Source organism: Balaenoptera borealis (assembly GCF_965194805.1).
Source record: "Balaenoptera borealis genome assembly, chromosome: 1".
NCBI lineage: Eukaryota > Metazoa > Chordata > Mammalia > Artiodactyla > Balaenopteridae > Balaenoptera > Balaenoptera borealis.
In genome coordinates, this window is record NC_138860.1 from 72,458,401 (window position 1) to 72,485,521 (window position 27,121).

At 42.0% G+C, this 27,121-nt stretch overlaps 1 protein-coding gene across 1 annotated transcript; it reads right to left on the reverse strand.

Annotated features, from left to right (window-relative positions):
* Positions 1-4,654: 4,654 nt before the first annotated feature.
* LOC309631973 (uncharacterized protein) lies at positions 4,655-26,365 on the reverse strand. The gene is made up of 4 exons (XM_082398979.1): positions 20,388-26,365; positions 19,278-19,614; positions 17,973-18,070; positions 4,655-12,235 (listed from the first exon to the last, which is right to left on the reverse strand). Exons 1-3 carry the CDS (start codon positions 20,456-20,458, stop codon positions 18,050-18,052), a joined length of 429 nt encoding a protein of 142 aa, XP_082255105.1. The 5' UTR covers positions 20,459-26,365; the 3' UTR covers positions 4,655-12,235; positions 17,973-18,049.
* Positions 26,366-27,121: the final 756 nt, after the last annotated feature.

Sequence of the window (27,121 nt, forward strand, 5' to 3'; positions counted from 1 at the left end):
ATCCGGAAGTCCCACTATTGGGCCTTTCACCTGTGAAAGTCAGAATCAAAAAGACACGGGATGGGGCTTCCCTGGTGGTGCAGTGGTTGAGAGTCTGCCTGCCAAGGCAGGGGCCACGGGTTCGATCCCTGGTCTGGGAGGATCCCGCATGCCGCGGAGCAATTGGGCCCGTGAGCCAAAGCTGCTGAGCCTGCGCATCTGGAGCCTGTGCTCCGCAGCGGGAGAGGCCGCGATGGTGGGAGGCCCGCGCACCGTGATGAGGAGTGGCCCCCACTTGCCGCAACTGGAGAAAGCCCTCGCACAGAAACAAGGAACCAGCACAGCCAAAAATAAATAAATAAATAAATTAATTAATTTTAAAAAAAATCTTAAAAAAAAAAAGACACGGGATGGAAAATCGTGTATTGCAGCAGTATTTACAATAGCCAAGACATGGAAGCAAACAAAATGTCCATCAACAGATAAATGGACAAAGAAGAAGTGGTACACATACCAAATGGAATAGTAGCCTCGGGAAAAAAATGAACAATGCTGTTTTCAGGACTACAGATGAGCCTAGAAATAATCATATTAGGTTAAGTAAGTCAAAAGGGAATGACAAATATCCTATGATATCATGTGTACATGTTATCCTAAGATTACTACCAATGAACATATTTCCACAGAAACAGACACTCACAGACTTATACAACAAACTAATGGTTAGCCAAAATGAAAGGTGGGAGGATGGATAAATTAAGACTATGGGGCTAACATAGATATACTAATGTATGTTAAATATATATAAACATGTAACATATAAACTATATGAATTATATAGTCACCAATACATATAAAATATATAATGACAAAACACCTACCAAATACCAAGGGAGGTCTACTCAACATTCTGTAATAACATACCTGGTAACAGGATCCAAACATGAACAGACATATGTATGAATCATTGAGCAGATTCTGTACAGCCAGACAATCACAAAACTCTAATCAAATTTACTCCGATAAGAAATAGAAATTCAATTTAAAAAGCAAACATAAGTAAGGAGAAATAAACTTCTGGGGGCTTGTCCCAGCACATTCCACTCTAATTTACAACCTTGGAACACTACCTCCAGGAAGACTCTTTTGCACTAGTAACAAGAGTTGAGAACGTAATGATGCTGCCGCCTTGTGGCTGTTTCCCACAACAGCAGCTTTAAACAAAGTGCTAATGTTTGCTTAATAGTCACAAGGACTGCAGGGCTGTAAATGACACCTGCCCTCAAAAAATGCTCTGCGGTAGGGAATACGCAAGAAAATTCAACACAAGACAAATTTTTCAAGAAGTCAATAAGAAGAGGGAAGTTGTAGTCACTCTTCAAAAAAAAGGAAAAGAAAAAAAGGACATGCCTAAAGCTTAGTATAAGGAATTATTAGCCATATGCAAATCCAATGTCGAAAAAGGTTTCAGCTCACACCAGTCAAATGACCATCAGCAAAAGTCTACAAACTATAAATGTTGAAGGGGTTTAAGAGAACTCTGTACCTTCTAGCTGCTGCTGGGATGTAAAGTGGTAACAGCACTAACAAAAACTGAATGGAGCTGCTTGAAAAGGTAAAAATTGAGCTACCAGATGATGCGGCAGGGCACCTTTTGGGCCTATTACCTAAGACCACAAGAATCGGAAAGACAGAGGCAGGCAAATGTCTAAGTCTGTATCTGTTACCATGTTACCATGTTACCATGTCTTTAACGAGGAAATGTCAGAACTGACTTACCAAAAAAAAGTGTTTTGTTTGTTTGTTTTAATTACAGTCACGGTGAGTAAGACGTAGCTCAGAACAGCTAATGTGACTTAGTGATTCTCTCATCAGGAAATACAGTTTCTACTTCCCTGTTTATTCTCCACATCCTCTAGTAAGCAAAGTTTCAATGAAAGATAAATCTACAGGGCGAAAAGAAAACTTACATGTGTTGATAAGATCATTTTGACAGGTTGTACCACGTATGTTAGTGTTTCTGGGGGTGGACACAAGCCAGAGCTCCTTACTCTGACATTTTCACTGATGTCATTCCCTTTGATCCTCAATTTGAAAGTGGATAAAAATGTTTTCTATGTTTTCTTCTTTAAGAAATTAAATAAAGAATGCTTTCTAGACATGACTCTCTAATGATTTTCAGTCAGTGGTCACCAACGGAGGTAAAGCACAGAATCTCATCACCACAGAAGGGTGACATTCAGTCAGGTAAGAAAATTCTCCCCGAAATCAGAGCTTCATCTTTAACATGAAATCAAAGGCTTTCACAGGTTCTTCATCATTCTGCACTCAGCCCTACCATATGGGATTGGCTCTGAGAATCTCACATCAGATGACTGACAAACATGTCATAGTACACTGATCTGGTACCAGATCCTACCTCTGTTAATGATCTCCTGCAGGGACATTGGAATATTCTAGGATATTTCCTGGAGCCCTCTACTCTATACAGGTACACTTCTAAGTAGAAACAGAAGCTTTGATTTTCACTGGGACCCCTGCTCTGTCCAACCAACCTCTCTAGAAATATGATGTTCTAATGTCTCCTGATTAGAACATTTCAAGGTCTCTCCCTGTGCTAATTTAGTAAAGGTAAAAGAGAAACAAGAAAGAGCAAACGGGCTTCCCTGGTGGCGCAGTGGTTGAGAGTCTGCCTGCCAATGCAGGGGATGCGGGTTTGAGCCCTGGTCTGTGAAGATCCCACATGCCGCGGAGTAACTGGGCCCATGAGCCACAATTACTGAGCCTGCGCGTCTGGAGCCTGTGCTCCGCAACAAGAGAGGACGCGATGGTGAGAGGCCCGCGCACCGCGATGAAGAGTGGTCCCCACTTGCCACAACTGGAGAAAGCCCTCGCACGGAAACAAAGACTCAACACAGTCATAATTAATTAATTAATTAATTAATTAATTAATTAATTAATTAATAACGTGAATTTCTTTAAAATAAAAAAGAAAGAGCAAATTATGCAGGGAGCAATATATAAGATTCCTTTACTTAATGTATTTACCTGATATACCCAAATATTGAGAAATATAGATTCATTTCATAATGGTCAAGAAAAGAGGAGGAGGAACCTCCATGCCAACAGTATATATAAAATGGAATCAATATTGCATAAGCTCCAGCTTAAGCTTAGCTACGAGGTACTAACTCTTCTCATAAAGAAACAATAGTTCTCCATCATTTGAAGCACACTGAGGACTCAGACAGCTGGACACTGAGGGTGTAGTCTCCTCACTCGAATTCTGTACCTGCATCACAGAGCCATGAAATATTCCCAAAGAATTATTACGGATGAGGTGGGGGGCCGAAATGAAAAAGATGAACCCATAGTCTGCCCTACCATCTGTTCTGCTGGATATTACCACCATCTTGGCCCAATATGACCTTCCCACTTCTCTCTGGGCCTCCCTACTTTCCACCTCCATCCTCTCATTATATCTTACCTACACTTGGAAACGACTCTAGTTTTTCCACTTATCTTTATCAACAAGTAATCCAAATAGCAACTGTGTATATAACTCCTTAGAAACCTCAGGTCTGACTCACTAATACATGACCTTCGAAGTCCACAGTTTTCCTAATTCCCTTTATTATTTTTTTCTAATTTCCATGTACTTACACTCTCAGGACCTTCACTGTTCTCAAGTTCGTCTTCCCTGCAAAATCTGTCAACCTAGACATAGACTTAAGTACCACCATCTAATTATCTCCTAGGGAATCCAGTTTTTAAAAAAGCCTCAGCAAGCCTTATGGACTTTATTAAAGACTCTTTAAGATAACCCATGGGAGATAGCAGTGCACCCATAGATATCTATTTAATACACCCTCAGAGTAATTTTTTTTTTATAAAGTCTCTTCTGGCCAATGAAGACTCTCAGTTCTTCTTCTTCAACATATGCAGGGTCTCACCCTTCTGATTACTCTCTGCTCTACCCCAGGTCCACTCCCTTTCCTGATATTACATTCTTTCCCAATTGTGTATGTTGGTAAAATCAAATAACATAAAATATAACATGTTAATTATTATAAAGTGCACCGTTCAGTTATATTAAATACATTCATATTATTGGGTGATCAACATCACCATTTATCTTTCTAATTCTTTTCTACGTTTTAAAACTGTAACTCTGTATCCTTTAAACATAACTTTCCTTTTTGTTCCATAACCACCTGAAAAGCATCATTACCCCCCCAATTTCTATGGTTTTGACTACACTAAGTACCCCATATAATTGAAATAAGTAGTTATATTGTTATGACTCACTAAAAGTCACAAAAAATGGCATTTTTGGTAGCTAAATTTCCTCAAGATTCATCCATGTTGTAGCATATTCCTAGATCTTTTCCTTCTTAAGGCTGAATAATATTGTGTTATATGGGTATACCACACTTTGCTTATCCAGGAACTAGTGGATGAACACTTAGGTTGCTTTCATATTTTAGCTACTGTGATTATTACTGCTCTAAACACTGGAGTACAAATATTTAAGACTCTGATTTCAATTCCTTTGGGTATACCTCATAGTAAAATTCTTGGATCATGTAGTAATTTTATTTTTCAGTATCTGAAAAATTGCCATATTCTTTTACAAAGCAGCTGTATCATTCTACATGCCCACTGACATAGCACAATGGTTCCAACTCCCTCACATCCTCACCAATACTTGCTTTCTGCTTGTGTATGTGTGTGTGTGCTTGTGTGTGTATGCATGCACACAAATATATAAACATGCATTTAGTGATATGGAGCATCTATTCAAGTGCTTAGTCATTTGTACATCTTTTTGAAGAACCATCTATTCAAGTCTTTTATCCATTTTTGAATCAGGGTGTTTGCTTTTTGTTGAGATGTAGGAATTCTCTGTATATTCTGAATAGAAATCTCTTGTCAGATACATGGCTATCAAATATTTTCTCCCATCTTGTGGGTTGCCATTTTATTCTGTTTACATTTCTTTGATACACATTTTTTTTTAAATTATGTACTGCACATTTTTAATTGTTTTGTTAGCTGTACCTTTGTTGTTCCGTCGTTTCATATTGAGGAAAACACTGCCAAATCCAATGTCATAAAGCCCTTGTCCTGTATCTTCTAATAAGACTTTTTATTTTATTAGGTCTTATAGTTAGTTTCTTGATACGTTTTCATTAATTTTTGCATATGATGTTAGGTATGGGTCCATCTTCCTACTTTTGCATGTTGACAACATGACTTCTCAGCACCATTTGTTGAAAATACTATCCTTTCTACTTTGAAAAGTCTTGGCAACTTGTCAAAAATCATATGGCCATATATCAGGGTTTATTTCTGGGTGTTCTATTCTATTCTATTGGTCTTGAATAAGGGAGAAAATAGTATAACCTATCCAGGTTGATGAAGAACATAAAGAAAGACCAGGACTGAGAATTAGGAGGGCAATATAAAACAGCAGGGAGTAAAAGACAGTGTGAGAGAAGGTCTTGTATTTGCGAGTTCATGGAAATAGGATCATGCTAAAACCACTAAACGCCTGACTTTGAACAATACGGTAAATGTGCTAGCAAGAAACATAACACTTACCCATCTCTGGGAAATATAGTATGGGCATAAAGATAAACTACACACAAATATATTAAACAGGGAAGGGTTTTCATGGTGTGAAAATACTGTGGGATTTGAAATACAATTCACTTCTGTTCTACCATTGTCTCTAAAATTTATCAAAGTGTATATACAAGCAATTCCAATTCTAGTAATGTGCTTGACAGGTTTATATATGAACTCCAGCAGACCACTAAATGTACATTCATAGTAGGACTCTTCCCTAAACCAAAAAACAAAACTCAAAAACTCGAAAGACTAGAGTTCACTTTGTCAACACACATACAGATGCAATGATGGTTAATGGTCCAAAAAAAGAAAGTGAGCATGGGTGCAAGAGGTTAATCCCCAGGCTGGGGTGGGGTGCAGAGTTTGAGGGTAACACAGGTAGAAAAGGCTTTTGTCCTATCCTTGATTTTTGAGGTATGGAAATTCACAGGTCACTACCTTCATTTCAAAATGAATGAATGCACTATTCAATTTCTTTAAACAGGCGAAGTAAACATGAGTGATAATAAATTTCAAACTGTCGCTAATCAAATAAGATACTAAGAAAAATTAAATAATATGATTTAAGAATGAAGTGGACAGATTGTCCAATATGGTAGCATTCAAAGACCCAGAGCTTGATGCCTCTCATGGGCACACCAAAGTCACAACAGTTTACAGAACAGCAATTGATGAAAAAAACCGGGACCTACCGTAAAAGATGTTTTACAGCTAAAGACATAAGGACGGCACCTCGACAAGACAGGAAGGAAGGGCAAAATCTCAGTAGAGTCAAGACCCATACCACCAGGTGGGTGGCCCACAAATGGGAGAATAATTACAATTTCAGAGGTGCTCCCAGGTAGCAAGGGGTATGAAGCCAACATCAGGCTCCCAAGCCCAGGGATCCTGTTCTGGAAAGAAGAGTTCCTAGAAAGTTGGGCTTTGAAGACCAGTAGTACTTATTTTCCAGAGAGCCAGAGGGTTGTGGGAAATAGAGATTCCACTCTTAAAAGATGCTCACAAAATCCCACATGATCCGAGAATCAGAACAGAAGCAGTCATTTGAAAGGATCCCGGGTCACACCTACCTCCTGATCTTGGAGAGTCTCCCAGAGAGGCAAGAGGCAACTACAGCACAGCCTCAGGGACAGAGACACTGGCAGCAGCCATTCGGGGGAGCTCCTTCTACCTCGTGGACACTGGTACCAGCAAGCATAATTTCAGAATCCTCCCTCTATCTTTTTAGCCTCAAGACCTAGCCCTACCCATTTCCACCAGACTAGAGACACAAGTACTAGGATGCTGCAGGCCAAGCAACTAACTGAGCAGGGGCATAGCCCCACCCACCGGCAAACAGGCTGCCTTCAGACCCTCTCAATGCACAGCTGCCCCTGGACATGGGCCCAGCCACCAAAAGCCCCAGGACCAGCCTCCACACCTCAGTGGACAGGCACCAGCCCCAGAGTCCCTGGCCCCTCTGACAAGTGAGCCTACTCTGGCCTTGGAGTCAGCCTCACCATCGGCAGGTGATAACTGCACAGGGACTGGATGGAGCTTGGACCTACCCAACAGCAAACCTGCTCTAGCATTGGGATCAGCCTCATACACCAACAGGCACACACCAGCTCCCGGAATACCACAGCTCAGCAGCCTGTGTGACCAGAACACTCACTTGCAGGCCAGAAGCAGCCATGGACTCAGCTGGGTCCTGACCCTGCCCACCAGAATGCCAACACAAGATTAGGGATACCCCAGACCCTGGAGATAGCTGTGTCAGGAACAGTGATCCAACACCAACTTTGCGACTCCTGGGCCCTGCAGCCAGAACTCAGGACCTGTCTCTTCCTCCCAGTAGCCAGCATAGCCCCAGGACCAGTGACTGGGCACTAGCCCTGATTATCACCTGGACTGCAGTTCTACCCATAAGTGAACCAGCACTAGATTTGGTGTCCCCCAGAGTTGTGCAGCCAGCTGCCTTATGATTTAGTCTCACCAAGCAGCACAGACAGCCTCCATACTAGGCAGAGCCTGGCAAACGAGCAGTCTGGGGGCAGCCAAGCCTACCAGACCACCCACAGTAGTCAGCCCACCACAACAGAAGAGCCCAAGCAGCCCACATAGGGGGTACACCTAGAACATATAGTTCTAGTGACCAGGGGACACTGGGTTGCTGGGACACATAGGACCTCTCCTACAAAAGGCCACTTCTCCAAGGTCAGGAAATGTAACGAACCTACTACATACATAGCAATAAAAACAGCAAGTTAAGAAAAATGAGGTGACACAGAAACACGATCCAAATGAAGGAACAAGATAAGAACTCAGAAGAAGATCTAAGTGAAGTGGAGATAGCCAATCTACTCAAGAAAGAGTTCAAGGTAATGACGGTAAAGATGATCAAAGAACTCAGGAGAAGAATGGACGACCAGAGCAAGAAGTTAGAAGTTTTTAAAAAAGAGTTAGACCATTAAAGAACAACAAAACAGAGATAGGAGAATGCAATAACTGAAATGAAAAATACACTAAAAGGAAACTACTGTAGACTAAATGATACAGAGGAATGAATCAGAAAACTGAAGGACAGAGTACTGGCAATCACTGAAGATGAACGGTAAAACAATAGATTAAAATGAAATGAGGAAAGTTGAACAGACTTGTGAAACAACATCAAGTGTACTAATATTTGCATTATACTGGTCCCAGAAGCAAAAGGGAAGAGAAAGCAGTGTAGAACCTACCTGAAGACATACGAGCTGAAAACTTCCGTAACCTGGGAAAGAAAACAGACATCCAAGGCCAGTAAACACAGTAAGGCCAAAACAGGATCAACCCAAAGAGGACCACACCAAGACTCACTGTAATTAAAATGGCAAAAAAAATAAAGATAAAAAGACACTATTAAAAGGAGCAAAGGAAAAGCAACAAGTTACAAACATGGGAACTTGCATAAAGTTATCAGCTGACTTTTCAGGATAACCTCTGCATGCCAGAAGGGAGTGGCATGGTATATTTAAAGTCATGAAAGGGAAAAGCCCATAACCAAAAATACTCTACCCAGCAAGGCTCTCCTTCAGATTTGATGGAGAGATCTAAAGTTTTACAGAGAAGCAAAACTAAAAGAGCTCAGCATCGCCAAACCAGCTTTATGAGAAATCTTAAGGGGGCTTTTCTAAGTGAAAAAGAAAAGGCCACGACTGAAACATAAAAATTAGGAAAGGAAACTTACTAAAGGAAAAAGCTCATTGGTTAAGGCAAATATTCAACAAAGGTAGTAAATCAACCATGTACACAGCTAATAGGAAGGATGAAAGAAAACAGCAATAAAACCATCTATATTCACAATAAGAAGTTAAGGGACACACAAAACAAGTAGATGTAAAATATAAGGTCAAATTCAGTAACTGTGGGGGAGGAGAGTAACAATGCATGGTTGGTAGTGTCCATGTGAAATTAAGAGCTCAGCAACTTAAATAATCACACACATACACACTCACACAAAACTGAAAGAAATCCAAACATAATATTAAAGATAGTCCTCACGTCACAGATGAAGGGAATAAACAGGGAAGAAAGGAACACTGAAGAAATTAAAGAGGGATTCTAAAAATACCCAAGACAAATGAAAATGAACACACAATGATCCAAAATCTATGGGACACAGCCAACGCAGTTCACGGGGGAAGTTATAGTGATACAAGCTTTTTCTTAGGAAACAAGAAAAATATCAAATAAACAACCTAACACTACACCTGAAGGAATTAGAAAAAGAAGAAAAAACAAAACCCAAAGCTGTCAGAAAGAAAAATTAAGAAAACTATGCCATATGCAATCACATCAAAAAGAATAAGATACCTAGGAATAAACACACCTAAGCAGGTAAAAGACATGTGCTCAGGGCTTCCCTGGTGGCGCAGTGGTTGAGAGTCTGCCTGCCAATGCAGGGGACACGGGTTCGAGCCCTGGTCTGGGAAGATCCCACATTCTGCGGAACAGCTGGGCCCGTGAGCCACAACTACTGAGCCTGCGCGTCTGGAGCCTGTGCTCCGCAACAGGAGAGGCCGCGATAGTGAGAGGCCCACGCATCGCGATGAAGAGTGGCCCCTGCTTGCCGCGGCTGGAGAAAGCCCTCGCACAGAAACGAAGACCCAACACAGCCAAAAAATAAATAATAAATAAGTAATAAATAAATTAAAGAAATCACTATAAAAAAAAGACATGTGCTCAGAAATCTATCAGCCATTGGTGAAAGAAGTTGAAGGCAACACAAAAAGATGGAAAAACATAGCATGTGCATGGACTGGAAGAATTAATACTCTTAAAATAACCATACTACCAAAGACAGTCTTAATGCAACAGATTTAATGCAATCCCTATCAGAATACCAAAGCATTTGCACAGAACTTGAAAAAGTAATTTTAAAATTTGTATAGAAACACAAAGGCCCCAAATAGCCAAACAATCTTGAGAAAGAACAGAGCTGGAGGCATCACGCACCTTGACTTCAGACTATACTGCAAAGTGACAGTAATCAGAGAGAATCGTACCAGAGCAAAAACAGACACAAAGATCACTGGAAGAGAACAGAGATCCCAGAAATAAGCCCACACACTTATATTTAATTGATTTATGACAAAGCAGGCAATATGGAGAAAAAACTGTCTCTTCAATAAGTGGTACTAGGAAAACTGGTCAGCTACATGGAAAAGAATAAAATTAGATTATTTTAGAACACCATATATAAAATAAATGCAAAACTGAATAAACACCTAAATGTAGGACCAGAAACCATAAAACCCCTAGAGGAAAATATAGAACATTCTTCAACATAAATGATAGCAACAGTTTTAAGTTCAATCTACTAAGGCAAATGAAACAAAAGCAAAACTAAACAAATGGGACTTCACTAAACTTAAAAGATTTTGCACAGCAAAGGTAACCAAAGACAAAATGAAAAGACAACCTGCTGAAGGAGAGAAAATATTTGCACATGATAAGAGGTTAACACCAAAAAGATGACTAAGCAAGGGTTCATAGCTAAACTACAGAAAGAGCACATACAACTCAGTATCAAAAAAACACCCAAAATCTTTTTTTTTAAATGAGAAGACCTAAATAGACACTTTTCCAAGGAAAATATACAGATAGACAGCCAGAACTCACAAAGATGCTAAACATAGCTAATCGGCAGTAAAATGCAAATCAAAACTATGAGATATATCACCTCAGTCTTGTCAGAATGGCTGTCATCAAAAAGATCACAAGTAACAAAGGTTAGTGAGGATGTGGAGAAAGGGAAACTCTTGTACACTCTTGATTTGAATGTGAAGTAGTGCAGCTACTGTGGAAAGCAGAATGGAGGTTCCACAAAAAACTAAAAATAGAACTACCATAATATCCAGCCGTTTCACTCTTGGGTATATCAGAAGAAAACAAAAACACTATTTCAAAAAAATAACTGCACCCCAATGTTCATAACAGTGTTATTTGCCATAGCCAAGATACAGAGTCAAAGTAAGTGTTCATCAATAGCTTAGTGGATAAAAAAGATTTTTTATGATGACTTCAGCAAAAAATGAAATTTTGCCATTTGCAAGAACATGGATGGACTTGGAGGGTATTATGCTTAGTAAAATAAGCCGCAGAGAAAACAAGCATGGTATGTTATGAGAAAAAAAGCATGGTATGTTATGAGAAAACAAGCATGGTATGTTATCATTTACACGTGGCATCTAAAAATTTGAATACAACACAAACAACAACAACAAAAAAACAGACTCACAGATTAAAGAACAGACTAGTGGTTACCAGCAGGGAGAGATAGGGTGGAGGAGCAAAATAGTGGTAGGAGATTTTGAGGTACAATCCACTATGTATAAAATCAATAATCTACAGTGGTGTACTGTATAGCATGGGGAATATAGCCACTCTTTTATAATAACTATAAATGGAGAAGAACCTAAACATTTATGAATCACTGTTGTACCTCTGAAACTAATATAATAATGTAAATTAACTATAGATCAATAAAATATAAAGTAAGAAACAATAAAGGGGAGACAGATTATTAGATAGAAATCAATTAAATAAACACAAGTTTTGGAAATCAGGAATTAAAACACAACATGTAAGACACAACATTGGCATTTAAAGTGTACAATCTATTCATTTAAAAGAAATCATTTAAGTGGTAAAAAATGGTACCCATTCTCACAATTTTGTATATCTAGGATAAATTATTATCTACAAAAATATGTTACAAATATTCACTCAAAAAGAAAGAGAAAATTTGGATAAACCCATTTCAGTATACAAATTTAATATCAAAGTCTCTAGGTAAAATTGATTTGAATAAGTTCTGTTAGCCACTTCTAGTTTCTTTGTGATGTAAAATCTTTTAAAGCATAAAAATCAGCCTTTCTACATTATTCCACTAGACATACATGGAAGTTAAAAGAAATGAGAAGAGAGAACAATCAACCAGGAAGGTGAATTTACTGAGAAACAGTCATTCTTTCTCCCTCCTCCTTTTCTTTTCCTCCTTTTCCAGGTCTCTTTCGGTTCCAATCAAGAGAAGTCTTGAGAGTTCTGAGAATATTTCTTTGACGGCTTCAAATCACCATACCTACATCCTCTGACACAACTACACACACGGGAACAAAAATAAACCTCTGCTATCTACTCATGTAGGAGGGATTCATGCAAAATTAACTCCTACATGGAGACCAACAGGTGAGTTTTCTACCTGTTCTTTATAATGTCCTTCCATTATAGTAAATCCCACACATTATGAGGCAGAAGTGGTTACGTGAGCTTTTCCTTGAAGTCAAAAATCTTGCATTCATTTCAAGCACCTGGTGATCATAGGGTACAGCCAGGGAAGGTGCCATCCCCCCTGGGGGTGGGGGGTGGCGGTGAATGGGCTCCCACACCCATGCACCTCCTGATGTACAGATTCTGGAGAAAAGAAGGGCGATCATACCGCAGTCAGCCCGTCAGGCTGTCGGGCCACTGGGCGACCCGACCAGCCTGGAAGTGTCCCATCAGTTGCTGAAAGCAAAACTCTGTCCCCCCCCTGTGACGTCAGGCAATTTGGGCCAGAGAGTCAGAGGATAATCAAATCAGAGAGTCAGAGGATAATCAGAGGTAATCAACTCCTCCTCTCTGCTCACCTCCTTGGGGTTACAGCAACCCCATCTCCAAACCCAAATCTGACCCTGGAGTGCCAAACTGGGAGTGGCAGGTGGGCTCTGCCCGTGCTTCAGCGCCCTCTGGAGGTTGTCTGCTCTAAAGCCAACTCTCAGCCCTTCCTTCTCCTTCCCTAGTCATGAGGGCTGCCTTGGTCTCCTGCAGCTGCTGGCCTGATTTCATTCTTCTTTTTTCTCCAATTACAATGAAGTGTCTTACAGAAGTTTGGAATCTCTTGAAGAAGGAAGATCTTTTAGTCAATACACCTTAACTGTGAGAAGCTGGTATCAAGAATGAACCTGAAATACTGTATTTTTCTCCTGATGATTCCAAGGAGAGACAGCACAAGTTTTCTAAATCATAAGAAGAACCAAGGTAAATATGATATTCTGAGCCAGAGATGAAAAAGCAGTTTCTAGCACCCCTTCCTCATGTCATTTAACTGGGATTTAAATCAAACAACTGCCACTGGTTTTTAAATCACATGACCAACTTTAAATCAATCAGCTGCTTCCCTGTAACTCACGTGACTTGGCTTTGAATAGTAAGAAATTCAGAGGTATAAAAAGGATGTTCTGAACAATAAATGGAAAAACAACATTTTAGAAAGTTTTTTTCTTTTCGAATGGACAATTCATTGCCTACAGAATAAAGGATTCTCTTGTGGATTTCTTGAACTATAAACACATACAATGTCTCCGTTGGCTTGATTGACTTAGATTTGGGTTTTTTTGTTGTTGCTATTGTTAACATATTTCTTGGAGTATAATTACTTTACCTTGTTGTGTTAGCTTCTGCTGTATAACAAAGTGAATCAACTATTCGTATACATATATTCCCATATCCTCTCCCTCTTGTGTCTCCTTCCCACCTTCCCTAACCCACCCCTCTAGGTGGTCACAAAGCACTGAGCTGATCTCCCTGTGCTGTATGCAGCTGCTTCCCAATAGCTATCTATTTCACCTTTGGTAGTGTATATATGTCCATGCCACTCTCTCACTTCATCCCAGCTTACCCTTCCCGCTCCCTGTGTCCTTAAGTCCATTCTCTACAGCTACGTCTTTATTCCTCTGCAGCGACTCCTGCTAGGGATGGATACTTCCTTTTATGCTCAGGGAAAGCCCCTAGTTTGAATATGATTTGAATTTGATCCTGTGAAACCATCAGAACTTCCCACCAGAGATAAATGAGGAGATTCTGGCCTTCATTAGTATGCACGATGAACACGGGTGTCCTGGCTGTACTTGCCAACCCTCCTATTTACCCACCTATTTTTATCCACCTTCCTCCCTGTGAGTACCTTTGACCAACCCTGAGCTCAGACTCCTGACCTATTCCAGTGACTTTGTCAGTCTTTCTTTAAAAATGGACAGGTAATGAAATGAAATTAACCTAGAAGCAGCAGCTCAGTAAGGGAAATAAAATCATCAGAAGTTATCTAATCACAGCCACAGCCATCCAGGGCTCTGTCTTATCTCCTGGGTCATAAGAATGGTACCTTCCTAAACTTGAAGGACATCCAATCAACTAAGCAAAGGTGTTGCTCACCTCTGGCTCTTGGAGGGATTGCTAGGCACTCTACCCAGTGTATACTAACTGCAAAACACTGTCATGGTTGTGAAACACCTATGATCCAGGAAAGCTTTTTGGGGTGCATGGGGAAGGTTTCTTTTTGACATCAAGCAAAAAATAAATCACCAAGCTCTTTGAGCACAGGGGTTCTTAAGAGGGCAGTAGAAGGAAGAAATGGGCAGAAAAGATGATCTCCAATGAAGTTAAGGACATTTTCCCAAAAGAGTAGGATTTAGTCTCAGTTTAAGGAGAAGACTTTTAAATAGCTGGGACAGCTCCAAACTGCAGTTTAGGGAACGAGTGCTTCAAAAGAACAGTGCTTTAAAAGTCCTGGCAAGGCAGCAAGAGGATGAAGAGTTGGTTTTGCATAGTTTTGAACACAGGAGTAAAGAAGCAGAGGCATCTCTGACTAAAAGGCCCTGAGATCCTATGGCATCAATGGGTCAGTTGCAGGGGCAGGGGTGTGGGGGGCGATATTTCTCTCTCAATGTCTCCCAGGGCAGCCACCCCTCCCGACCCTAACCCCCAGTCCCTTCACCCTTCCTCCCTCCACTGTTGTGTCCCCAGGGACAGCACTTCTTACGCTGGAGTGCTCAGGCACCATTTCTGCAGTCTGGATTCTTCCTGGAGCCTGGCAAGTTCTGGGACAGGAAGACAGGTCTGCAAGCCCGCTGCGGTGCAGTCGGACCTGGAGGCCTGGAGAGGAACTGGAGCCCTGAAGCCCACCCACGTCCTTGAAGCCGAGGGAGGAACACATCCTCCTAACAGTACTTCTCAGGGGTCAGCGTGCTCCCCACCCGACGGTGATCCATACTCACTTGAGGCAGCAAGCACTGCCTCTAACTGGCCCCCTCGATTCCGCCTTAAGGGTCCTCGCACACGTGTGATAGCGCAGGCCCCGGATCTCTTTAGTCAGCTGAGGCCAGTGCTGCCGGGATCGCTCCAGTCCCATCCCCCAGCCCCTCCCTCTCGGACTGTATGTAATAGAAGAAAGAGCACAGAGGAATAGGCTGAATCAAGGGATCTGGGAGCCTGGGTATGAGTTTGAAGACGGAGAACCTAAGGCGCAATTACATATTACTGAAAACTCTTGTGGGGTGTGTGAGGGGAGGTTAGGGGGCTGAGAGGCTGAGTCAACCTGGTGAGTCCAGCCCCAGGACACCACACAGCCCCGCCCCCCTTTCCTTGCCATCAGACAAGGGTGCCGCAACTCCAGCTGGGACTCTGCACTTCCCCCTCCCTGATTCTCCAGAAGAGCAGGTGGCCCCCCTCTGAGGGCAGGGGCAAGACCACGGACCAAGTCCCCCTGCACTAAGGCACTACTGGAAGCTCTTCCTGAACAGCAGTCCTGGCTTGGAGCGAACCCGTGCACCGCCAAAGCTGGTCTCGTCCTGCAGCTGAGGGACGCAGGCTTTAAGTCAGCTGCCTTGGCTTTAAATCAATCAGTCCCCCCTTTTAGTCAGGTGACCTGATTTTAAATCACTGTATGCCCCTCAAGCCTGCAACTTCAAAAGTTGGGAACTTCACTTTGATCCCAGCACCTCACACAGCTGAATGCACACTGTAGTCACCCCCAACCCTGGCTTAGAGGCAGGATATAAGGTAAGGGGATGGGCGTGCACACATGGTGATGAGGGTGTACTTCATGTACCAGAAGGGTCCAGGTACTCTGGGCACAGCAAGCAGTGCACGATACAGCAGCTCCCTGGCAAAGCTGGTGATGCACAGGGGGAGCAGGCACACCCAGGCATGCAGAGGTTCCAGGGCGGGAGCTGGGGCACAGCCAGCCGGGAGGGTGTGAAAGAGGAGGATCTGAGCCTTCTGGAGAAAGGCAGACACAGAATATGGATGAGAAACAAAGACCAGATGAAACATGGATTTGAAAAACACACCATGCTCTTGAAATTGGGGTGGGGGGCACCCCAGATTTGAGTCTTCTTACTCCCCAGTAGCTAGTGCTTTGGCATTTGCCCAATTACTTATAAAATGTGACTGATAATATCTAACCCATAGAATACAGCATTTGGAGTGGTTTGCGTGTTTATGTTTCTATAGGGGAATAAACTTTTCTACAAGAAAAATGTATATTTTCTGAAATAAATTAAAACCCCTTTTTAAAAAGTACTATATTGGACTTCCCTGGTGGCGCAGTGGTTAAGAATCTGCCTGCCAAGGCAGGGGACCTGGGCTCGAGTCCTGGTCAGGGAAGATCCCAAATGCTGCGGAGCAGCTAAGCCCATGCGCCACAACTACTGAGCCTGGAGGCCACAACTACTGAAGCCTGCGCGCCTAAAGCCGGTGCTCCACAACAAGCGCAACAAGAGAATCCACCGCAATGAGAAGCCCGCGCACCGCAACAAACAGTAACCCCCGCTCACTGCAACTAGAGAAAGCCCACACGCAGCAACGAAGACCAAACGCAGCCAAAAATAATTAATTTTTTTTAAAAACTACTATATCCTTCTATACATCTTCTTGGGGAAGAACAGAGGGAAGGAGTGGGAGAGTGAGAAAGACCAATACTTAGTGCACATCCCTGATGCAGGTGCTCTGCTGGCTCAGATAGTTTTATCCCCACTTTACAAAGGAGGAAGTAAGCTCAGAGAGGTTTAGTAATTTTCCCAAAGCCAAACAGCTATTGAGTGGCAGAACCAGGATCTGAACCAAGTCTGTAACCTTCAAAGCCTAAGCCCTCATCACACCAAAACTCAATTAATATTTACATTTATCAAATTACATTGCAACCTGGGGAGTTCTTGGCACAGTCCTGAATAAGAGAAAGAAAGAAATAGCGTTGTTCATCCAGTCAACCAAAATTTTTTTTTATTTTTTATTTTTTTAATGCTATTCTTGTCTGCTTACATTCTTTTTATGTATGTATGTATGTATGTATGTATGGCTGTGTTGGGTCTTCGTTTCTGTGCGAGGGCTTTCTCTAGTTGTGGCAAGCGTGGGCCACTCTTCATCGCGGTGCGCGGGCCTCTCACGATCGTGGCCTCTCGTTGCCAAGCACAGGCTCCAGACATGCAGGCTCAGTAATTGTGGCTCACAGGCCGAGTTGCTCCGCGGCATGTGGGATCTTCCCAGACCAGGGCTCGAACCCGCGTCCCCTGCATTGGCAGGCAGATTCTCAACCACCGCACCACCAGGGAAGCCCAACCAAAATTTTTGAAGCAGCTGCTAGATGCCTGGCCCTGTTTGGAGTTCAGCAGTGATCAAGACAGGAAGAGTCCTACTTTCATGAACCATGTAGTGGGGAGGAGAGACGGGTGCAACTTGGGTGAGGGATTTCACCTTGCTGGGCCTCTGTTTTCTCATCTGGAAAATGGGATGGGTGTTTCTCATTTTCTGGGATTGTCCAGCCCTCACATTCTCTGATTCCATAAGAAGCATTTGTTTTCCTGTTTCTTTAAAATTCAATCAGGCCATGAGCTGTGATGAATGTCGTTAGCTGCTCCCCAAATCACTCTATTTCCACCCATTTCCTGTGATCAGGTCTATCCCCCAACATGACTCAAAATCAATCAAGTCACAGAAGCTAAGGGGCACCCAGCAGAAGAATTCCAACCCTGGCTTCTCAGGAGCTCTGCGGTCTACCTGGCCAGGTAAACTTCACGCACCTGGCACAAGGTGGCCATCCCTGGTTTCACATCAACATGATCTCAGGCACAAACCTCCTTGTTTTTCCATTTTGTCTTTAAGTTACTTGCTGAAACAACTGCACAAATATGAAAAAGATATAAAAATCAGGCATCCTCTGCCCTCACTGCCTACTAATAAATGATTTTCTGCCACTTTAATGATAAAGATACAACATTTCAGCATTCCGTTGCCCTTATTATTTTTCATTTTGTTGATATTTCTACTGAATACATCTTTCAATATTTTAACAATGGAACATGTATTTAGGTTGTTCCACACACAGCCTTTGGTGGTAAGGGTTTTGTTGTTATATTTCTATTATGTTTCCTTTAAAAATCATTATCCTGTTTAAATGGATTACGTCAACTTTATAGGCATTTATCATATGATATTGATGAAATTAATACATAGAGGGCAGTAGTACAAATTGATTGGAATTGAGAGCCTCTATTAGCACAGTTAAATATAAATATTATATATATATATATATATATATATATATATATATATATATATATATATATGCCAAATTACATGCTGAGTGAGATTCTCCTACTCTTTTTCACTCTCTGCCCCTCAAGCCTGTAAGAAATGGAATATTTCTTGCCATATCAGTAAAAAAAGGATGTCACAGTCATCAGCACTTGCAGCCCTCCAATGTGAGCCGGTGGGCCCTGAGGAACTCAGGATATGCAAATACAGAATGCTGGCCCCAGAGAGCTGAGGTGCATATCAAAGGAAGGATTTCAGTGAGCCCAGACGCTTGCATCTTCCCATACAAAGAAAAGCGCTACATTCCTCACCTTGGGAGAGCTGGTTTTCCTTAGTTAACAATCACCTTTTGATGTTCCCCATTACCTGCGCCATTCCCCTCCCCTGTCCCCTCCCCCCAGTACTTTAGCTCAGGGAGGAAGGAGCGCAGAGAGACTCGGCTGAACAAGGGACCTCCTGAACAAGGGACCTCCGAGCCTGGGGATGCGTTTTCAGCCGCTTTCCCCGCAGTCAGGAGGAGGGGCGCTGACGCTCCAACCGGACCCTGCGCCTCCCTTTCCCCATTTCCCCTCAGGACGCTCAGGCCGACCCACTCCCCACGCCCACCAGGCCCCGCGAGCCAGGCCGAGGGCAGGGGCGAGAGAAGGGACCGACGTTCCCCGGGACCAGAACGCTAGGGGCTGCTCTTTCTGCACAGCAGCGGTGGGTGGCAGCGAACCCCTGCCCCTCAGAAGCTGGTCTTGCACTGACGCCCGGGCACCAGACCAGGAGGAGGGTTGGCGCCCACTTACCCGGCCCGCGGTCCCCAGGACTGTCGCGGCTTTGGCGGCCGGGGCCCCTCCAGAGCCGGCAGCCTCAGTGAGGCCGCCCTCCCCTCGGGCTCCGGGGCACTTAAGTGACGGCGGAGGCAAGAGACCCCGAGCCGGGAGTTCCAGCTCTGCGGAAACGCGGGATCGTTCTGGGCGAGGAGGTGGGACCGCTCTGCCCCCAGGCCTTCCGGGAGGGAGGGCGGCGCCGGGGGAGGAGCCGCCTGGAGCCTCCAGGAGCCCTTCCGGGGGTCCTGGAGGGGCGGCCCGGCCTGGGGGCCCCGCCCACTGTGGCCGCAGCCCAGGCCTTTTTCCTGGAATCCTACACAAGAAAGAAAGATACAGTCTATAGTAAATATTCACAAATGATTGTTGCTGCTGTGCTTACTATTCTATTAAAGGTGTAAAATCCATAAAACACTTTAAGTTCAAAGTTAAATACGAATTTTTACCTTTCTAATTATGTCTCTGCTATTCCCAACTGTGGTTAATGAATCAGAGACTGTGGCATCACTAGTTAAAAATGAGCTTGAGGAAAAAATAGAACTCAGGCCCACCAGACCTACTGAATCACGATCTGCACTTTTACAATCTCCCCAGTGTACTTGGGTACCCATGAATAGTTGAAAGGTACATTTCTACCTCGACATGTCTTTTCTGTCTGAGAAATACACACATTTTATCCAGTTTGATATAAATAAAACACTCAAAAATGCATATGCCTGTGTTGAAACCATCATTTTATCATTTCTTTTCCAGATAAGTATAGTCTCTACACTGGTTTTGTGGATCACATGCCATACTCTTTTCTTGTAGTTACAAATAAGGTAGAGAAAGTTACTTTGTAAATATATATATATTAGTGGATAATTGAAGACAGTCTTCTAAATTAAAAGCACTTCTCTTAACTTGCTGTTTTCTTCTTGGGTCACATTATGAACTCTTCCCGTGGCCACATGGCATGTGTACTTTTAATTTCAGGGACTGCTGCCATTCCAGGATGTGGCCATAGATTTCTCTCAAGAGGAGTGACAATGCCTGGACCAAGATCAATGGGAATTGTACAGGGGTGTGATGTTAGAGAAGTATAGGAACCTGCTCTCCTTGGGTGAGGATACCTTCCTTCCAGAATTCCTTTTCCAACCACAGGGTTTAGAGTCCTTCATTTGTAGAATGTCTCCTGGAATCTTCTGCTTCCTACAATAGGGTTTCAGATTGCAATGTTTCAGGAAAGACTAGGAGTTTGTGGGTATAATTTATCTTATTTTTTTAAAATCGCAGCCTCCCTTTTAATATACTTTGTAACTGCTTGGGATGTGTCTATATGAACTGTGTATTATATGCTTCTGTTATAGTCCTTACAATATTTTTTTGTCTTATTTTCTGTAACAATTTTCCATGGATTCTTTGGGCTTAAGGTATATTAAAAGGGAGACTGCGATTCTGGGACTTCCCTGGTGATGCAGTGGTTAAGAATTCGCCTGCCAATGCAGGGGACCCGGTTCGATCCCTGGTCTGGGAATTTCCCACGTGCCACGGAGCAACTAAGCCAGTGGGCCACAACTACTGAGCCTGCGTGCCACAAGTACTGAAGATGGTGTGCCTTGAGCCCGTGCGCCATTTATTTTTTGGAGAATAAAACTGCCTCTGAGTGATTAAAATCTAGACCAGCTAGTCAAAATGCTTTATCACCTGTTCTTCTAAACCACTGATCAACGGAACAAGTTTTACTAGGGATAACAGAGTAATTGTATTCTGGAGTTCATATCGGCAATATGTTTTATGACCTTGATGCTGGATCACGACATTTCAATGGTATAACTGCTATTAATTGTCTGTTTGTTCAACGATTAAAGTCTCACGTGATCTGAGTTCAGACTGGAGTCATCCTGGTTGGTTTCTGTCTATTGCAGATTTCTTCCAGTATGAAAGGACAAGAGCAATACGGTTTACTTTACAAAATGTCTTCAAACCAAATGATGATATAATCTACATTCAGTTAATTTATACATACCCTACTGTAGAACAGGGTTTGTTACGGTGGCAGAGCCCGGTAATTAGGTAAAACTGAAACATTTATCTGCAGTGGTTCAAGTTCTCTTCCTAAGAATATGTTTATAATCAACATTCTTTCACAAAGTACCCAATTTAATTCACCATAGCAGTCCTCATATTAACTAAATGGAGAATCCTAGGCTATATACAAATCCAGAAAGGGCCAAAAGTCATCAGCCCCTATGGATTATTACAACCCATTACTGAGACATTCAAATTATTTCTTAAAGAACCACCATGACCATCAACATCATCAATTTATATATTATCGCCCCAATGCTAGCCTTAACCATGGCTCTCACAACATGAATTCCTCTTCCCATATCTTATCCACTAATTAATATAAATGTAGGCATACTATTTATGTTAGCCATATCAAGCCTAGCCATTTATTCCATCCTCTGATCTGGTTGAGCTTCAGATTCAAAATACTCACTCACTGGAGCTCTACGGACAGTAGCACAGACAATCTCATATGAAGTCTTGCTGGCAGTTATTCTATTATCAGTCCTAATGCTAAATGGATCATTTACACTTTCAACAGTAATTATTACACAAGAACACCTATGACTAATTTTCTCCTGACCCCTACCCAGAATTTGATTATCTCCGCAGTAGCAGAAATCCAATGAAGCCCCACTTGATTTAAAAGAAGTAGAATCAAAACCTGTATATGTCTTCAATGTAGAAAATGTAGCAGGCCCATTCACCCCGTCCTTCCTAGAGAATATGTCAATTTCCTTATAATAAACATTTCCACAACATTCTATTTTTAGGAGCATTTGACAATCCCTACGTGCCAGAATTATATACAGCCCAAGTCATCATTAAAACACATCTAACAATCTCCTTTCTATGAATTCAAGCATCCTACCCACAATTTTGATATGATCAACGTATACATCTCTTATAAAAATATTTTTTACTACTAACATTAGCCCTATGTATATGAGAGTTTTCACTACCTGTCATCATACCAGGCAACCCACAGCAAACTTAAGAATTATGTTTGACTAAAGAGTTACTTTGATAAAGTAAATGATAGAGGTTTAAATGCGCTTATTCCTGGAATTGAACTTATTTCTAAGAATTTTACATTCTCCATGCTACCACATTACACCACAATGCTATATAGTAAGGTTCTCTAAGAAAGCTTCAAGGCCCATACCCCCAAAATATTGTTGTATATCCTTCCTGTACTAATAAACTCTCATTGTTTTTACTATCATTCTACTGACCATTATTTCAGGAAATATAATTGTAGTAACAAGCTCACACTGGTTAATGGTATCCCCATTCTAATAAAAAACATGAACCCATAAGCTACAGAAGCATCCAACAAATATTTTCTAAAACAATCCACCACATCAATACTACTTATAATGGCTATTATCATTAATCTAATATACTCTGGTCAAAGAACACAATGAATTACAAAAATCTTTAATCCAGCAGCATCCACTATCATGACAATCGTCCTTGTCACAAAAGTAGGACATTCCCCATTTCACTTCTGAGTGCCCGAAGTAACTCAAGGCATTCCATGAACAGCAGGCCTGATGCTATCAACATGACAAAATTGCACCCCTATCAGTTTTATACCACATGTCACCATCCATCAACCTAAACATACTGTTAATCATAGTGATATTATAAATCATAGTTGGACGCTGAGGCAGACTTAACCATACTCACCTGGAAAAAATTACAGCCTCCTCATCAGTTGCCCATATAGGATGAATAACAGCTATTATAATGTATATTCCAAGTATAACAATCCTAAACATACTAATTTATATCATAACAACACTATCTTCTTCCTATTTATACCCAGATCATGTACTACAAGGGTATCATTATCACACACATGAGATAAAACACCTCCCATCAGGATCCTTATCCTCAGCATTATAGTGTCATTAGGAGGTCGCCCACCATTATCAGGGTTTTGACCCAAATGAATAATTATCCAAGAGATAACAAAAATGATAACATCATTCTACCAACACTAATAGGCATCACAGCAGTCCTCAGCATATATTTCTACTTGCAGCTAACATAATCCACATCACTAACTATATTCCCTTCATTAAACAACACAAAAGTACAACAATTTGAACATACAAAACAAATAACTTTCCTATCATTACTCATCATAATAGCCACACGATTACTACCCATAACACCCATCCTATCAGTGCTGGACTAGGAATTTAGGTTAGTTTAGACCAAGAGCTTTCAAAACCCTAAACAAGTACAATTTACTTAATTTCTAAAAATAAGGACTGCAGGACTTTCTCCTATATCAATTGAATGCAAAGCAAACACTGTAATTAAGCCAAATCCTTACGAGATTGATGAGTTTTAACCCCAGGAAATTTTAGTTAACAGGCAAATCCTCTAGTCAACTGGCTTCAATCTACTTCTCCTGCCTTTGAGAAAGAAAAAAGAAGAAAAAAAAGGCAGGAAAATCACCAGCAGAATTGAAGCTGCTTCTCTCAAGTTACAATTCAATCTGTTGATTCACCACAGGGTTTGCCAGAAAGAGGGCTCAATCTCTGTCTTTAGATTTACAGTCGAATGCTAGCTCAGTCATTTTACCTCTGTTCATACACTGCTGATTATCTTCAATAAATCACAAAGATATCGGCATTTTATCTTTACTATTTGGTGCTTGAGCTGGAGTAGCAGGCAGCGCCTTAAGTATATTAATCCTGGCTGAGCTATGCTAACCTGGAGCGCTACTTGGAGATGCCCAAATCTGTAAGGTAGTCATAACAGTCCCTGCACTTGTAATAATTTTCTTTATAGTTGTACCCATTATGATTTCAGGGTTTGAAAACTGACTTGGGCCACTAATAACTGGGGCACCTGAGGTAGCATTTCCCCCAATATATCATATAAACTTTTGACTACTTCCCCCATCATTCTTACTCCTACTCATATCACCAATAGTAGAAGCTGGTTCTGGTACAAGTGGAACCCTATATTCAGCTCTAGCCTGCAATCTGGCCCATGAAGGAGCCTCTGTCGACCTAACCATTTTCTCCTTACATTTAGCAGGTGTCTCTTCAATTCTTGGTGCTATTACTTTTATTACTATAGTCTTTAATACAAAACTAGCAGTCATATCCCAATACCAAACACCAGTATTTGTTTAATCTTTCCCAACTATAGACATATTACATAATTACCACTCTCAGTCTGAGCAGCCAGAATTGCCATATTGTTAAGAGATAGAAATCTAAACACTACTTTCTTTGACCCTGCAGGAGGAGACTGAATCCTATACCAACAGCTATTTTGACTCTTTGGTCACCCTGAAGTCTGTATTCATGGCCTACCAGGCTTTGTTATAATCTCACATATCATTACATACTATTTAGGACAAAAAGTGCCTTTCAGCTATTTGGGACTAGTATGAGTCATGTCCACTGGCTTTTTAGGATTTCTCTTGTGGGCCCATCATATGTTTACCATAGGGATAGCTGTTGACTCAGGAGCATACTTTGCATCAGCTACCGTAATTACTTCTATCCCTACAGGAGTAAAAGTATCTAGCTGATTAGCAACTCTTTATTTAAGTTTTCTTTCTCGTTTCTTTTTTTTTGGCTGCGTTGGGTCTTGGTTGCTGCACGTGGGCTTTCTCTGGTTGCGGTGCACGGCCTTTTCATTGCAGTGGCGTCTCTTGTTGCAGAGCACAGCCTCTAGGCGCGTGGGCTTCAGTAGTTGTGGCTTGCGGGCTCTAGAGGGCAGCTCAGTAGTTGTGGTGCACGGGCTTTTTGCTCCGCGGCATGCGGAATCTTCCCAGACGAGGGCTCGAACCCATGTCCCCTGCATTGGCAGGCGAATTCTTAACCACTGTGTCACCAGGGAAGTCCCTGGTTAGCAACTGTTCACGGAGGTAATATTATATGACCTCCCACTATACTATGAGTTTTAGGCTTTAGTTTTTCTTTTTACAGTAGGTGGTTTGACAGGAATCATCTTAGCCAACTCATCCCCAGACATTGTCCTCCAGGATACATACTATGTAGTAGCACACTTCCATGACCTAATGTCCATGGGAGCAGTCTTCACTATTATAGGAGGCTTCCTACACTGATTCCCACTATTCTCAGGTTATACAGTTAACTCAGCATGAGCAAAAATTCACTTCACAAGTATATTTGTAGTAGTAAATATGACTTCCTGCAGCACTTTCTTGGCCTCTCAGGGATGTCACTACATTAGTCTGAGTACCCTGAGGCACACACAACATGAAATATTTTATCTTTAGGCTCATTCATCTCAGTAGCAGCAGTAATGCTAATAATCTTCATACTTTGAAAAGCATTTGCGTCTAAACAAGAAGTCTTAGCAGTGGAAATTGCTACTCCTAACCTAGAATGGTTACACGAATGCCCTCCACCATATCCTATGTTTCAACATCCTACCTATGTAAATGTAAAATAAGGAAGGACTCAAGTCCTTCTCAACCAGTTTCAAGCCAACACCATAACAATTATGTCTTTCTCAATAAATGAGATAAAAGTAAAAAGTGATGTAGCTTTGTCAAAGTTAAATCATAGGCTAAAATCCTGTATATCACTAAGGCATATCAGTTTCATCTAGGCTCTCAAGATACAACATCACCGATTACGGAAGGACTTTTACATTTTCATCATCACACATTAATAGTGATTTTTAAAATAAGTTCTCTAGTCCTCTATATCATTTCACTAATATTGACATCTAAACTAACTCATATGCATAGAATAGATGCACAGGTAGAGAAAATGTGAACAATTTACTAGCCATTATTGTAATCTTAATTGCCCTATCATCATTGTGAATCCTTTACATGACACATGAAATCAATAACTCTTCCCAAACCATAAAAACTATGGGTCAGTAATGATACTGAAGCTACAAATACACAGATTATGAAGATTTAAATGTTGACTCCTCTGTAATCCCCACATCAGAGCTAAAACCAGGAGAATAATGACTAATAGAAGTCAACAACCGAGTAGTTAGAGATAATCATTGAATATCAGTTTCATCTGAAATTGTTGTACACTCCTGAGTTGTTCCTTCTCAGGCCTAAAAAGAGCTATCCCAGGATGCCTAACTTAAAGAATCCTAATACCAACAGGACCAGGCCTATGTTGTGGACAAGAGAGCTCGTTTTCCTGAGTTCAAAGACAGGACAGAGGGATATGGCTGAGATATGGGGTGAATCTGGAGCCCATGGGGATGCACTTTCCAAGCTCCAGGATAGGAATGGGGCCTCTAGGGTCCCAGGCCACCCACCACACCCTCCCGAGCAGGATCTGGACAACATTCCCTGTCAGTGATGAGGCAGCCCTAATACTGGTCATGCCCCGATGTTGTGTCCTATGTGGGCCCCATGCTCTTGGGACCACATCCCACACTCTGCAGGTCCATGCTACAGGGTCCTTCGTGCCTCAGGAGTACAGACCACACAATAAGCAGTTCCCTCCCCAACCAGCAGGAGGAGGGGAGGAGAGCAGGGGCACCAGGGGAATCTCACTCAGACAACAACACCCCAGGGGTGCCAGCGGGGACAGTGATGATGCAGATGAGGCACAGACCAAGAGATGGGACCAGAGGACACAAAAGGCAGCTGGTCAGGTCCTGGCTCATCTGCACCCAGGACACCTTTGTCCCATACACCCCCTTCCTCATACACCCTCTCCTTAAATGCAGATTCTTCAGATGCAAACAGGCAGAGCTTCAGACTGAAAGTCAGCTCTTCCAAAATGACCCAT